The sequence below is a fragment of the Xenopus laevis genome, chromosome 1L (genome assembly GCF_017654675.1).
Source record: "Xenopus laevis strain J_2021 chromosome 1L, Xenopus_laevis_v10.1, whole genome shotgun sequence".
Lineage (NCBI taxonomy): Eukaryota > Metazoa > Chordata > Amphibia > Anura > Pipidae > Xenopus > Xenopus laevis.
The window spans coordinates 197,079,841-197,096,867 of record NC_054371.1 but is presented as its reverse complement, the minus strand read 5'-3'; the positions used below and the strand labels follow the sequence as shown (position 1 = coordinate 197,096,867).

The 17,027-nt window shown below is 38.2% G+C and overlaps 1 protein-coding gene across 3 annotated transcripts in view; it reads left to right on the top strand.

Moving 5' to 3' along the window:
* The window catches only part of xrcc4.L (X-ray repair complementing defective repair in Chinese hamster cells 4 L homeolog), a 168,431-nt gene that overhangs the window by 64,328 nt on the left and 87,076 nt on the right, over positions 1-17,027 (top strand). For all 3 annotated transcript variants that reach the window (XM_041579978.1, NM_001091891.1, XM_041579972.1), the window contains 1 exon segment: positions 16,656-16,822. In XM_041579978.1, coding sequence (XP_041435912.1) covers positions 16,656-16,822 — 167 coding nt within the window.

Sequence of the window (17,027 nt, the reverse complement as noted above, 5' to 3'; positions counted from 1 at the left end):
ATTTCTCCGAATTAATTTTTAGTCCTGAAAAAATTGGTCCACTATGCTCTGTATAGCCTGGAGGGAGTTGCCTTGGTTATCCTGGTATAATAGTATATTGTCCGCATAGAGTGAGATGCGCTCTTCTACAAAATACTATTGGAGGTCTGACTGAGGGATTTCCATGTCCCCCGCCTGCTCCAAGGACCACATAGCATTTGTGTGTGAGAAGAATGTCTGTAGTGTACATTACACAAACCAGTTCTATATATTTAGTTATTTCCATTACGGTCCCTTGTAATTTTCTGTGCCACTATTTTTCCAGGACCAAATGGAGTTAAAAACCAAATGGTTTTATTTTAAGATTAACTGACAATCAGGCCATTAGGATAGGATTTTCAATGAAAAGATATTTTCAGATCATATGGTTAGAAACAGATTTATCCTAAACCTCAAACTCATGTAGCACTTGATTTCCTTTGATCTTCCCATATATTTCCAATTGCATTTTGGTTTGTGTTTTTTTTCTCTTTTGTTTAAACACTTGCTTTGCTCATGTAAGCAATGGCAAGCCGCTTATTGTTTATTCCACATAATAAGCATATGCAGTATCATTACGAAGCAACACTTCCCTTATTAATGAGTTGCCATATGGTAGCTATTTTTCCTCCTATAAATGTTTGAATGCTTTCATGGGCCATGTTTTGAATTATAAAGTCTATTTTCTTAAGGAGTCCCTGATTTAGGAAGTAATTGCCACTTTGCTATGCAAAGGCAGCAAAAAGACAGTAATATGGGGTCATGTGGGAGTATAGAAGGAAGTTCCTGGACATTACAAATTCAAGACAAAGGAAGAAATCTTACCTACGAATTTTCGCTTCGGGAAACTTCACCATATTTCGCACAACTACGTCAGACGCTATTTGGTGATGAATACACATATTTATTAAAATTCTGGGGTCTGTCGCCTCCCAGAATATTCTGGGGGGTGGGCCACAGAGGAACCTGGAAGAGGAACTGCGCTTCCTCTGTGCAGCATGGCATTGGCGAGTTCCTGCTGCATGCAGTGCATTATGCTACAGATGTTGATTTAAATATACATATTGAATTAATCTTCTATTCATAATGAATTTTTAGATTCTGTTTCTTATGAGGTCTGGTATTCTAGTAACTAGTTTGTGGCCATCTGTTTATTTGCCTTGCAACTGAACTGAACGGTTATTGGAAAAAATCATATGTGGAAAAAGACAGCCTTTTACAGTAATTTTTGTAGGGCACAATGCTACAGCCTCTGGCAGCTGTTACTGTCTTACTTACTATGATTTGCCAGTAAGTAAAATAAGTTATTCGTTTTTCTGCAACTCCATGATAATGTAACATTCAGCTAGAGACATTCCATGCCACACCTACAGACGTCATGGTTACTTTTGCACAATTTCCCTTGAGATAATGGTGGCTCAGCATAAAAAAAAAATCAGGACCACTTGCTGACTGATTAGAGAACTAAAGAAATCTTAATGTTTTCCAGACCAAAATCTGTTAGAATAATGGTTTCACTCTGCAACTGGGATGAATGTCAGCATGGCTCTATGTTTGATTTATTGTTTGTTTGTTTAACCCAAAAGTTGTATTGTGATATATAAGTGTTTACACAGAAATTATTATTATTATACTGCCTAGAGCACAATGTCTAAAATCATTACAAGGGAAAGCTAATTTCAAATAAGTTCAAAAACGTGTTTAAAACTTCCTTATATGTTTATAAGTCACGGTGGCCACACCACCGCCAACATGCTGTGTGGACAACTCGAGAGGGTAGTTTATTGGCCCATGTATAACCAAAACAATGGGCACAACCTCACTGAGGTTAAGGAAAGTGGCAGGTCTAATACGTCCCAAAATTAAATTTTTCCTCTTTCTACACAAGTAACAGAAATAAGGGTTGCCACCATTTTGGGCTTATTTCTTTTCCTGGACAGTTGGTAGAAGGTGTGGACTATGACATCCCATGGGATGGAATGGGCAAGATGTAGGTGGTGAGAAGATGGCTGTGGAGCTTTAAAGATTTTATCAACTATCAGAAAGGTTCAGAGGAGTAAAGGAACATAGAAATTTACTGGCGAGTGCTTTGCTGGAAAATTTGTTGAACAAGCCCCAACCCTAACTGCAGATTTACTGGCTAGGCTGTAGAAATACCGGTTGAGATGTTGTAACTTTACAATCTTATAGGCTAGGAGGTGGGGTAGTCATGACTCTCTCTCCTCTCCAACTTAGACATTGGAAGGGTGGAGTCCCTAAAAACCACCCAGGTTAAATAAACATAGTATATTTGTTTTACCATACTTTAAAACCTTCTGCTTTGTTGAAGATAAGGGGTTAATGCTACTTGCTATGGTTGGAATGTTATGACCAGGCACACTGTGTAAGTTAAATTTGCTTGCTTGGTAAGGGACATCCAGATCTGCTGTCTTTGGCTTTGGTGCATTTTCAGTTATGATGTGCAGAGAAGCAGGGCCGCCATCAGAAATCGCTGTGCCCACCACAAGCCCCACCTACAGGTCCACCCTCCCCACCCCACAGGTCCACCCTCCACCACACACTAAAAAAAACAAAATTTTCTTCCCTTATTGGTCACAGAATTTAAAGTCCTGGTAAAGCTGCATGGTGATGGGGTGAGCTGGAGGATAAGTTCAAACCTCAGCTATCCAATCCCTGAGCAGCTCAACTGGGACTTAAACTCAGTGACCAATAAGGGGAAGTAATAAACAGAAGATACCTCCTTCCCGAAGTCAGCAGCTCGCAGAAAGCAGGGGGGCCCCGCTAATCAAGAAAGTGTGATGTGGCAGAGCCCCCCTTACCCTTGGGGCCCCCTACAACTCTCTCCCCTGTCCCCCCCTGATGGCTGCCCTGCAGAGAAGTTGTGAGATGTGCCTGGAGATTACCTCCCGGTGGGCAGATGCACGCTCCCTGGTCCTCGGCTAAAGTGACAGTGAGCATCATGACTCGAAAAGGCGCCGGATTTAAATCCTTGGCGCCAACCTTAAAAGCCCAGTCCTCTATTTTGTGAGTGCCCAAGCTGGCTTCAGTTTTCTGATCCTGCCGAAGCATTATATTCTTGTGTGTATTCCTGGTTTTTGACTCCTGCCTGACTTCTTAACTACGATTTCTGCCGCTTGCCTTGATCCCTTTGCCTTAACTTCGACTACCTTGCTCTGGACTTTTCTATTTTGCACAACCTCTTGTTTCAGTTCCGTAGCAGAAAGCCCGGGGCCCCAAAAGGGCGTCAGTGAACACCGGAACCCACAGGGGTGTCCTGTGCATCTGTGAGTACCCGCAATCACCTAAGGTTCCAACTAACTTGTACGTTGCAGATGTGATTCTGGCTATTCTTCTACTTGATTGCATTATTTCTCAGTATTTAATAGACATTCTGGACAAAGCTCACTTATCCCTTTTACCGATATGTCTAAACCAAAATGAATTCTGCATAACTTTCTGAAAAATAAAAAACATACAGTTTGAAGGCACAGAAACCTAAAATTAGAAATATGTTGAAAAAACCCAAACAACTGGCAAGTTTCAGTCATCAGTAATCAGGCAGGCCAACAGCAGCTGCTGACTGAAAAACTGACACTTAAAACACCAGCAACATCCACAGTGCAGGGGTGAAGATATCATAATCTACTGTTTACAGAAGACTTTGACAGCAGAATTATAATGTCTATACAGATGCAAATCCCTTATCAACACCAAAAATAGAAAACCCAGATTATAATTTGGAAAAAAATTACAGACACAGGGAAGCAGTATTCTGAAAATAAATGTTGTAGACAGAGGTGACATAGAAAAGGCTAAACTGAAGCAAAAGGGAAGGTGTGAAGGAAGGAGCAAACTAAAGACCTTGTTAAGTATCCATAAAATTTAATGGAATTAGAAGTCCATCTCCATGTTTTAAAACCACAGGTATTAACATGAAAGCGAGAAGACTTTCCACTAAATGTTGGAACTTTGTTGGTGGGATTTGCAACACCTCTTTCTACAAAAGCATTAGTGAGGTTGGCCACTGGTGTGGTTTGGGATTAGGATTTATTCCCATTCAGGGTTTCACTTAATTCTGATGTATTTAAACTCGCGTCAGGGTTTTGTACAGGGCTGTCAAGTTCTTCAATTTTTCTTTGTATTGAGACAGGACAGGGATTTTCCCAAACTATTGCCACAAGTCAGAAGCACTGAATGGTCATGAATATCATGGCACACTTTGGTTTTAATAGATCCTGGGACTCTAGACCAAACCTACATTTTCCTGTCGGATGATAAAACGTGATGATCACTCTTCAGGATGCATTTTCACTGCTCCATGGTCAAGTGGTGGCCTTTGCACAAGGCCAGCCAATAAATGGCTTTGCTTGTGTCCTTCTATTTGCCTGCACTCCTGATCCTTTCTTGTTTTGGAACTCAGCAGTGAGTTTTCAAACTGGGGAAATATCATTTTAGAGTATTCGGATACTTTTGGTTAAAAATGTGTCATTTGGAGGCCTATTTATCAAAATTTGTATGTGTAATTGTGATGAATAAAAATCAAAAAACCGTGTTTTTAAAAACGTTATTCAAATTCAAGATTTTTAGCAAAACAAATTAACTTTAATAAATAACCCCCATGATGTATCTGAAAAAAAAAAAGAAAATTTGTGCCTGACTTACAACTAATTGTGTGTTTTAACGTTTTCATTTGCTTTAATTTGTTCCTTTTCTGATGCTTTAATATTTACATCTGAAATAAAAGTTGCATACACATCTAAAATGTTAATTTGAAATAACCGTCCCAATACATATAAATACAGTATTTGTGCAAGTGTTTCTAGGTAACCTTTTTCCTAGAATAAGTAGGGTCTATTACTACTTGTTTATTGTAGTCAGATACTGAGACACTAGCAAAACAAACACTTTGAATGGCATATTATATTATAAAAGATATCTAAATAAGCTAAATTGTGAGCTTTTGCTCACATGGCACTCCCTCTCCTCTGTGTTTCTGTATGTACAAAGCAAATGAAAATTATATTAATATATAAACTTGTTAGTATATACATACTCTATGTTTGCAATGCATTGTATACTGAGTCATTTGTTATTTTTCTAGTTTGTTTTAATTACAGAAATAACAGTAACAGTCATGTAGGTTTGGTCTGGCAACATGAGCATAACAGCATTCATTCTAAGTGTTATAAGCCTTCATGACAATGGTAAATATATATAGTCCCATCGAATAGGAATGAACAACCATGAGTAGGTAATGAAAGCTGGGGGCAAGTCTGCCAATATGTAAACAACTTCCACCAATGACGGCATTCCAAAGTCAATCAGCTTAAACAAAAAGGTCAAATAAAGTGAAGGTTTATTTGTGGACTAACGTTTCGATTCCGCACAGGAATCTTCGTCAGGGAGAAGAACACTGTTCTTCTCCCTGATGAAGATTCCTGTGCAGAATTGAAATGTTGGTCCACAAATAAACCTTCATTTGCACGTGCACCAGGGAATTACTATACCAATGAAAGCAACTTACACTCCCTACAAACAAATTAAGCTAGGAACTGTTATTTACAGGACCCACTCTGTCTTGATAATAGACCTTGTAGGTTAGGTTGTTCCATAGTGTGGATCACCATGTCTTAAATATACTAAAGAAGAACAGATTAGTCATGGAGACATTCAGTTTAAAGGGTAAACTCTATCCCAATAATGACAAAATATTGTGCATGAAAGAAATGTGATTCTATTAAAATGATTATACAGCTAATTGGAACTGTTATTTTGCTTCATTCTACAGTATTTTGAGGTGTCCTTCTTCCTTGGGTGAAATTACACCACTGCCCTGCTTGTCATTAGACACAGGTTGCACCCTGACGAAGATTCCTGTGTGGAATCAAAACGTTGGTCCAGTTTAATAAACCTATATGATTTGTATCTACTGACTTAAGCTTGACTGATTCTGGAGTGCCGTCATAGAAGGGATGATTTACTGATTTACAGACTGGCACCCTGTCTTTGGATCATTAGTGGTCGTGCGTTCCTAGTCGTTTGGTGTATATAAATATATATATATATATATATATATATATATATATCTTCAGTATCTGCACTCCAATCAAGCAATCTCAGGGGTGCACGGTTCTCAATCACATAATCAAAGTTTGGAATAAAGCATTCCTAGGCCAACAAGTGAAACGAATGTTTTTTTTTTTTTGTTTTTTTTTCCAAGTGTCTTGATAAAGTTCTTAGGAGCAGACCGAAACGCTGGCCGATTCTTCTTTTTAATGTAAACCAATAAATATGGAATTTTAACTTTTTGTATAAAAGTCCTGGTGTGCATCTTTTTCTTTGCTATTTGGATAATTTTTTCAGTGACGATAGCACCCAGGTAATTGATAAAAACCCAGGTAATTGATAAAGGTAAAAATTATATATACATTACGGTGTGTGGTAAGGACTTTTGGACTGTATATATATATATATATATATATATATATATATATATATATATATATATATATATATATCCTCATTAGGACAGCACCCTGCTGACGACGTGTTACCTGGGTGCAAGGTAAGAATTGTAAATACTCCAAGAAAGACCAGCAACACCAGGGTTTCAGTGTATCAAAGCAAAGTGTATTCAAATATGCATGAATAGCCGACGTGACGTTTCGGTCCACGCAGGGACCTTCCTCATGGCAACCATGCTCATAATCCAAATTCCCATAAATACCCAACAAAAGGAAGTGACATCAATAGCAATTAGTGACTGCTGTGCATCTTCAAAAAAAATTTTTAAGATCAATGATAAAAGATAATATCTAAAACAGCCCGGCAAATGCCAATAGTGTATTCAACATGTTACTTAGTGAAATATCATGTGTACCAAATATTTTATATGAATGCATAAAACATTAAATATGTGCATGAACTATATGTTCAATAAAATTATGTCTGTGCTTTGAAGGTAACAAAGTGTCTACAATACTCAGTATGTAATGGCTAAAAGTTATATTCTTAAAAACAATTATAAATGCCTCAAACCGTATATGAGCACCCTTGAAGTTAAATACTATTCATACAATCTAAAAAAGAAGAAGAGATCGTGGGAAATAATCCCATTCTATTCAAATACTTTTAGGGGCTCTAATCTAGATCCAAGGCAAAAAAAGAGACAGTCAGAATCCGTACTAAATACATGGAACATCAGGCCACACTTCATAGGAAGGGAAATTATTCCTTGCAAAATTGCCCAAAGTATGTTGACTATACGGGGGACTCATTCACTCACAGGTAACAGCTCAACGATAATGAGGTATTTAGACCCTTTGGATGAACACAGTTCAGTTTATATGTCCAGAATGCTTCTCTCTGTAACAAAGCTTGATCTATGTTGCCTCCCCTTGGTAGATCTGCAATACAATCAATAGGCATGCATTTAAATGCAGAAGCAGGATGTTTAGCCATCAACCAATGCTGAGCCACTGGTTGTTTCGATATATCCTGTTTGGTGTCTTTCCTGGGTTTGGGGTCGAGTGCGGCCCTGATGGTTGCCCGGTGCATGCTGATGCGCTCCCTCAGTTGTCTACGAGTTTTGCCACAATATAATAAACCACACGGGCATTTAATTATATATATCACATTCTGTGAAATGCAGGTCAATCTCTGCTTAATCTCATATGATTTGCCCGTGTGTGGATGAAAGAATTTGTCTCCTGTGATCAAGGAGCTGCTCATAACACAACCACCACATCTGTAAACACCCACTTTGCCTGTAACCATCAATGATTTGTATTTGCTTACCGGGTCCGCCGGTGACAGAAGTTCTTTTATATTCCTATGCCTTCTGTGTCCAAAACGAATCCGTTTACGGTTAATACCCGTGAGTTCCGTGTCAGTACAATAGAACAATAGGCCATTGCTGTAATACAGATTGCTTAATTAAGGGAGTACATGCATCAAATGTGGTCATATAGTAAATTATATCCTCCGCATTTTTCTTTTCAACGGTACCCATTGGACCCCTCAAGATAAGCTCTCGATCCTGGGATTCGGCCCATTCTTTTGTTTTATCTATTATATCACTGGGGTACCCTCTCTCACGAAATTTCTGAGCCATAGTCTCCAATGCCTTAGCCCTTTCTAGCTCGTTGCTCGTTATGCGAATGACACGGAGCATCTGTGATCTTGGCAACGAATTGAGCAAATGACGGGGATGTCCACTGCTGTAATGCAGCAACGAATTCCTATCCGTAGGTTTTTGGAATATCTTAGTATGTAATCGGTGTGATTCTATGTCCTTATACACTGTTACATCAAGATAGTCTATACTGTTACAATTTTTCTGTGCAGTAAACCGTATTGGAGAGACTGTCCCATTAAGATCGGATATAAAGAGCGATAGCTCCTCCTCAGTGCCATACCACAAAAAGAATAAATCATCTATGTAGCGCCTATAGTACCCTCCATGCTTACGAAACATTGGATGGCCATATATGTACGTTGTTTCATAATCATGCATAAACGTATTTGCATAAGTAGGCGCTACATTAGAACCCATGGCGGTCCCCGACAACTGTATGTAGAAATTGTTTTCGAACTTGAAGTAATTTTTGTGCAATATGAAATCAAGTAAATCTATCACAAATTCCGATGGGGGACCTGCATATGTTGGGCTTTCATACAGCAGTTTTCTCACTGCATCTATTCCTTTATCGTGTGGTATGCACGTATAGAGACTGTGGACGTCCATAGTTACAAAAAGGAAGTTCATGTTGGCTGTATCAATACTAGCAACCATTTTTAAAAAATCTGTTGTGTCGCTTAGATAAGAACCCAGCTGTCTTACTAGGGGCTGAAGTAACATATCCACATACCCCGATATTTTTTCAGTCAGTGAGCCCCTGGCCGATATAATTGGCCTCCCCGGGGGTTGGGTTAACGATTAATGGACCTTTGGTATAGTATAAATCACAGGTCTTACCGGATGCTCAACGTATAGTCCATTGTATAAAGTCTCCGATATCCATCCATGGGTGCATGCTTCCTCCAACAGAATCTTGAGCTGTGTCTGAAATTTGAGAGTAGGGTCATAGCTTAGTTTACGGTAACAACTTGCGTCTGATAACTGTCCCAATATTTCAGTTCTGTAATACTCATAGTCAAGAACAACTACTGCACCTCCCTTGTCAGCGGGCTTCACGATTATATTGGAATTCTCACGTAACCCTCTTAGGGCCGTGCGTTCCTCTTTGGTACAATTCCCCCTATTGCGTGGTTGTTGTAAGAGATCTGGTACTGCTGCGTCCAACATGCGCGAAAATGTACGTAAAGATGCATTATTAATATTCGGGTCAAAGACACTTTTAGCTCTAAATTGGGGTATAATCCTATTGTCCTCTGTTATGCTTCCCCTGGCTCCTTTAAAGTGCTCCTGCAGTCTCAATGTTCGCGAAAATTTATAATTGTCCACAACAATGTTAAAGTCCTGAGGCACTACAGAAGGAACATAGGATAACCCCTTAATCAATACGCTTACCTCAGGTGGCGTTAGCTGATGTCCTGACAGGTTTATAATCGCCTGTTCGGCAGTGCTCTGCTCCCCTGGCGTGGAGGTCTGCCCCGACCTCTTGCTTTGCTTGTGTTTGCGGCCTCCTCTGCGTTGCTTACTGTGGCCCCTGCTTCTTGGGGCTGCTCTCCGCCTAAAAAAGGCTGCTGTATGGAATTCACCTCCGCCACAGGTTCTTCCTCCGATTCCGCGCTGCTTGAAATATACCCCAGCGGCTTTCTCACTCTGTGCTCCGGATCTCCCTCCATGACGCCATCTGTATACGCCATCCTCTCTGTAATCCTGCTGCACACGAAGGTATTTCGAACTTTTAAAGGCCAGTATCTCACCTTTGTATTTAATCAGCTGTTCTTGTAGCTTGTTTAGCTAGTCACCGTCCTTGTCCATCCGCAGAGTGTTTAGATTGTCGGACTCAAATTGTATTATCTCACCACGCACTGTCCTCAGCTCCCGTCCCGACTCTTCAATTACCAGCAATATTAGTTCCTGTGAACATCTATCAAGGGCTGCACACCACCGATTACAGAAATCCTGGTTACTGCGCCCAATGGTTGGCATATTATTAATCCGAAAGCCACGTGGGATCCTCTTTTCTCTGTAATATTCAGAGAGGGACACCCCATGTAGGTGCAACTGCTATTGATGTCACTTCCTTTTGTTGGGTATTTATGGGAATTTGGATTATGAGCATGGTTGCCATGAGGAAGGTCCCTGCGTGGACCGAAACGTCACGTCGGCTATTCATGCATATTTGAATACACTTTGCTTTGATACACTGAAACCCTGGTGTTGCTGGTCTTTCTTGGAGTATATATATATATATATATAATTCTGATGAATAAATTCACATTTTATTGTGTTCAATTTGCGTGGCCAACGTTTCGGCCCACCTTAGGGGCTTTGTCAACAAACGAGGGAAAGTCGTGCTCACCACTAGTTTTTAAAACCATTAGGCGGGGGTGCAATGAGGCTGTGACCACAAAATACATATAGACAAATACAAGAGTCCTCTGCACTCAACACATTATCGATATATTTAAGACAGAGACATTTTGTGCATACAGCTACTGAAAAATGCCTTACCCTTTAAACAAACCAGGGATTATTTGTCCATATATTGCAATATATTTAAGCTGGCCAACTACGTCAAAGTCATCCCATATCTGGTCAGTCCTATGCTCAATTTTCATCTGATTCATTAAGAATTCTGTTGCATAAGAATTCCATAGTTATAAAAGTTTTAAAACGTATCATTTATTGTCTATCATAAAAAACAGATATCCAACATAGATCAAATACACATCTGTACAGAGGTAATACAACATTTCGGGGGCCATCCACACCCTTTTTCAAGCTTATCTCCATATGAGTCATACAGGGAAAATGTCAGAAGCGTCTTTTAGCTCCTCGTGTCTGCAGGCAGCGAAACCGACGTGAACGATTACCATGGCGATGCGGGACATATATATATGCATATTTGTGTGTGTTATACAGGCAGGTTAAAATTGCCAATAGTGTGTGTGAATTTAATCAGGACCTTAGATTGTAAGCTCCGCTGTGACAGGGATTGTTGTAAATGATGTATAATCTCTGCTGCGTAAATGTGTCAACACTTGATAAATAACAGTAATAATTTTAAAATATAAGGGTTGACAGATTAGCTATTTAACTGTGAACCAAAGTAAGTAGATCTCTTCTGTTATACTTTCCATTATGTAGTAAAAGCATACACTATAGACTTCCTTGAGCCCCAATGGAATTCCATGTTCAGGTAAGCTTTTTAGTCTTTTTTTTTAGTAATTTCTAAATCAAAATCAAATCTAAACATATGAAATAGATCAATGTTTTAGAGTTTATTCAGAAAGATCATTTTATTTTTCCTTTATAATTAAATAAATATTGTTACGCATAAAATATTGATCCTTTACAACATAATAAGTTCCTTTAGTCATTCTTCGTCTGCTTTTGCAAAACACATCCTAGGGACACGTTTGTTTTGTTATACTAGAAGTTATACAGATCTCTTAATAGGTGTCCACAGTGTGCTCCAGAGTGACAGTAAAAAGAATGCATTTACAGACATCATTCCTGCTGTTATATACATCGGGAGCTCCAGTTTCCTGCATTATGTGTAGTTTGCATTAACAAGTGTCTAAATGCCAGTTAAGATGCATGACTGAAACACTACTAGATTTCTAGTTTAATACTTTCCTCTTCCAAGAATTTGATCCCTAGTGGTCTTTCTCAGAAAGGAAGTTTTGCTTATTTTTTTATTTATATATCCTTTCCCCGTGGTATTTATGCTACTTAAAGTGGTTTATCCTTCTGTCTAATGTTCTAAACAGCCTTTTCTGATTATAGGCAAATGAGCGTCTTAATTTCTTATTTATCTTCTAAACAGATGAAGCTTTAACTGCCTTTAAACCCACTATAACCCCACATAGAAAAGCTGGTAACTGTTTTTCCATAGTCCCTGCATTTTCCTTTAGACTAGTGCTGTGCCACTTCTGTGGTACCATTGGAGAGAGACATACCACCTGGAATTTTTGTGGGCTGTATGGTAGAAGGCAGTGGAAGCCAGGGATAACCGTGACCCGTTTTAAACCACAACCACATTTAAGGTCAAATTGCAAGGGACTGACCTCCCAACATTGAGGGAGTTATTAAACAAAGGTTGATTTTGTGAGTTTTTTTTTTTATATCTTATTTATGAAAAAAACTCTAGTCAGTGCATTAGGGAGGGAAAACCTGAATATTATAGCACAAATATATCGAGTTTTCGGTGGAAAAAAAAAATAGAATTGCTCGAATTTATCGAGTTTTCAAGCTCAAACCACTGAAAACAACCTCAACATCATGAAAGCTACATCTTCAAATGGTTGAAGGAACCTCTGCCATTGACTGCTACATGACCTTGACAGGTTTTAGCTGGAGTATTTTTGGATTTGGTCTGTTTTCAGCTTTGGGGAATAATAAATCTCAAAAAATTATTTTTGAGATTTTTATTTAAACCCGGGATTTTACTGAAACTACCCTCAAAAACTTGAACTTTGATAAATAATGGCCTAAATGGCACCGTAACGTCTGACATAAAATGGCATAGTAAGGTCCAGCTTCAAATGGCATTGACCACCCAACAATAAATGGCAAAGTAATATCCAGCATGTAATTGACTACCTTGAGGACTCCCAATAAGGCTCACTTGTTTTCTCCCACAGACAGTGAAAAATGAGTATGAGCAGAGTATGGCAGGCACAAATAGCATAGGGCAGGTGAAAGGGAACCCTATCAGAACCACATTCCTTGTAACTTGCTTGACAGATGCTCCTCTCTTTCCCACCACTCTCTAAGCTGACCATGCATCATTCAGGAAGATTGTTGTCTGAACAATGTAGGCAGCGGTTTTCAGAACTGGCACCTCTGAGAACTCAAGAGCATTCATATGGCGACACATGGTAGACTGCACTCCTTTAAATGATCTGCTGTAAGTTTTCTCTTCCAAGCGATTGGGATTAAAATTTAAAGAGATACTGACACCAGAAATTAAACCATGTTACATCTATCATATTGGCTTTGTTGCTATTTGTAATTTTGCCATAATTTTCTCAAAGCTTTTACATTACACATCTGACTCCCCGTGCTCATCTATGAGGGGGCTGCCATATTTGTGCAACAGGAGTCCGTTAGCATTAGAAACTTTAACTGACAGGCTGAGATGGGACAAAAACAGACCTCAGCAAAAAACGACCAACATGACCTATAGGTAACTTTTAATGTACATTCATATTTTAAAAAGTCGTTTTTTAGTATCAGTATCACTTTAAGCTTCTTATCTTTATCAGATATGTTCTCTGTCAGGGTGCATCTTTGCTCTGTACATCTGAGATGTGAGGCAAAAGCATGCAGCATTGGGCATTGCTCGCATCTCTGGAAATGGCCTCTGCCTTATATAACTAGTATCTTTTTAAGGGGTCTAAAGAAAAACATAAAGTAATAATAACTCAAAGGTAAGCACGACATTAAAACACATGATTTCATTTCTTTGTATATTGTTTTACTTGTGCCAACTATGTTGCTACTCACACACAACTCCAGCGTAATGTACAGGTTTCTTTTTTTTTTCTGGAATGTTGTTCTTTGGAAGTTATTCTCTTTTCCAACAATTTTTACTATATAATTAGATGAAGATTATAATTTTGTATTGTTTTGTTTCATTACTGAGAACGGAGAGACGATCCCTGTTGAGATTATCTCAAGTAAAAAATAACTGTAACAATATTTTTATTACTTGAATGTTTTTGTTTTAAATTTCTTCAGTGGTAGAAAACACCATGGGTTTAACTAACATTGGAGAGTTTGTAATTAGCATACCTTATCTAAGATTCTTTCATTTGCATGATTAACCCAACATGTCAGGGCTAGTCCACACGAGGAGATTCAGGGAGATTTTGTCGCCTGGCGACTAATAGCCTCGTCTTTTGCGCGACTATCTCCCCGAACTCAGTGAGGCAACTTCGGGCGACTATAGAAAATGCATCGCCGTGTGTGCATTAACTTTGCGTTGTAGCCTATGGGGAAAAATGCTGAGGCAGTTCGGGGAGATAGTCGCGCAAAAGACGACGGCTCTGGTCATATTTGCAAGAAAACTTTTTACAGTTTCCAAAATTGAAATAGAACGCCATTATAAAAGTTTTCAGTGATTATCTTAAAAATTATAATTCATAATATGCATTTTATTGTACAGACAAATTTACAGCATTGAGTAAATGAACCAGAACTGCCATAACCAAAAAAAAGCCAAAAAAAAAACCTTTATTCACAACTGCAATGTGCACCAAACACTATAAATGTAAAAAGAATTACATGCTGTAGACAAAACTAGGTCTGTTGAATTCTCTATGCACCCTTTTTAATAGCTTTGTGAAGACTGATATAGTCGAAAGAATTTCAGCATACAAAAAAAAAAAAAAAATAAGTGTCGCCAGGCGACTATTCTCCCCGAATCTCCTTGTGTGGCCTTACCCTCATAGTTTCTTTATATAACTGCCAAAGAACACTCCATTCACAAATCAGACATGTCTGACATTATTAGCTTTTTAATCCTTTACTTCATTTCCAAGATTAGACAACCACTTATCACTGCCCTAATCAGTTTCTCCTAGCCCAGTGTGTGCCATGATTCCTTTATCCATCTTAAAGGAGAACTAAACTATATATACTGAACTAATTAAACCTTCAAAGTTGTCACAGAAGTTTCCCATCTTGGATTTTGTAATTAGTGTCTGTGACACGCACATGCTCAGTGGGCTCTGAGCAGTTGTTGAGAAGCTAAGCTTAGGGGTCATCGCAAAACATCAAGCAGAAAATGAGTTTTGTCTGTCATATATACTACAGGGTTGATTATTAAATTCTGCTGCTAATTGTTGTGGCTTCTGAACTGTAATGTACCAATAGTCTGAATTATTTACTAATTAAGATATTGCGACATGTATATTATATATTTAAGGGTGACAAAAATGGGTTAATGAGATTAAGCCAATCAGGGTTTACAATCTAAGGCAAAAAGTCAGATCATTATTCGGAGAAAGCGGCTTCAGCTCACAGAAAAAAAAACCAATTCAAACCAAATAGGAAAAAAATTAATTATATCAACATTCCTTTTACATGTTCTTTGTTAACTTGTACTGTGGGATATTTACTCCTCCAAATTCAAACTTATTGTAACCGTTTTAGTCTTTACACATTTCTAAACACAATTTTTAAATTGCATTCTTCTAGTCTTATTGTTGGTATTTGTCTATATTTGATTCATTTTCTGGTTTGAAAATAGCACAGTTGTTAACATACAGGGTAATAAAATCAATATCTGAAGTGTGAACACAAATTGAGATAAACATATGTTTTAAATCCACCAGCTTCTATTAGACAATTGATTGCTAATGGCACCTGTCATGTTTGCTGCCCTTGCGCATTTAACAGATAAACATTTTTGGTTTTCTGATGGTACCTATGTTGGGAATTTCTCTGTTTAACCCTGTATCCTCGCACAATGAGGATAAGTAATATCAGCAGTACAATATGAGCTTTTTTGGTGTACATTGACCTGCATGTAAATTTATTTTTTCCAAAATAGATCAATGTAGGAAGGCACAGAAGTTTCTTCTCTTTTCAAGTAAATGTGCAGTTTATCATGATTACTTTGGGAATGATATGTAAGCAAGATAAAATTGTGTGGCTTTAAGTGTATTTGGTAAACATTAAGACCTACAGTAGTCTGCTTTAAATTTTAACAAAAACTGGTAAGACTTCATTGGTCCTCACTAGACACTAAGGGGGTCAAAATCCGAATTTATCTCATTGTTCTCTAAAATATACTCTGACCAAATCCATATGGGTTATTTCCCTTATTTATTAATCCACTTTATTGAAAAATTCCAGTTCAGAAAAAAACCAGATTTTTTCTGATTTTTGCACGAAAACCACAAAATCTTCGGATCATTGTACGAAACCCAGCACAGATCAGCATATCTTCGAGACTTCTCCCGTTGACTTATATACAGCCTCAGCAGGTCTGAGATGCCGGATTTTCTGATCCAGACTTTTTCGGGATTTATATAATAAATCCCGAAAAATTCTAGTTTTTTTTTCACTAAAAGTTCGGATTTTAATAGTAAAATTAAAATTAAAGTGAATTTCACATCCCGTTACCTTCAGAAGAGTTGCTCTAGTGGTAATTAAGAAAAACCTTTTGAATATTACTTAGCTTCAGTATTTTCATGTCAGTGTAATAAAAGTCAGCAAGCTTGCACCAGGTCTAGTGATCCATAACAACCAATAAGATGTTTCAGCCAGTAAGTTCTGACCTGGTGTTTTGGTGGTTGTGGGTTACTAGAACTGGTGTGACTTTTGTACCAATGTCATCAATTGAGATGCAGCTGTGTTTTTTTCCCAGAGAATGGTAAAATCCACATTTCTGTAATGATTTGACATCCCCCATAGAGTGCTGCAGTATTTGCTACATACTCTCACAGTTTTGAGTCTAAGTTATATAACTATTTATTTTTTATTTTTGTAGTTTAAGCTTGGATCAACTAAACTGAAATCTGTCCAGAACCCGGCACATGTCATCAAAGAGTTGATAAGCTATTGCCTGGGCTGTACAGCTGAATTATATAGCAGAAATGAACACCTGCAAAAGGAAAATGAAAGGCTCCAGTGTGACTGGAATGACATGCACGCACAGTAAGTTTATGTTGGGGGAGATGAAAATCTTTTTTTTCCAGACTGCAACCCAGTAACCTAAATACAATACACTATGTTGCTCATGTAAAAATTCAAGTGTTAAGTGCAAAAAATGTAATGCAAGTTATAATAAGGGTCATTTACTTACCACAAGTGCAAAGTTTGCCCAAAAAAAAGGATTTGTTTGTTATTTTGTGTCCAAAGC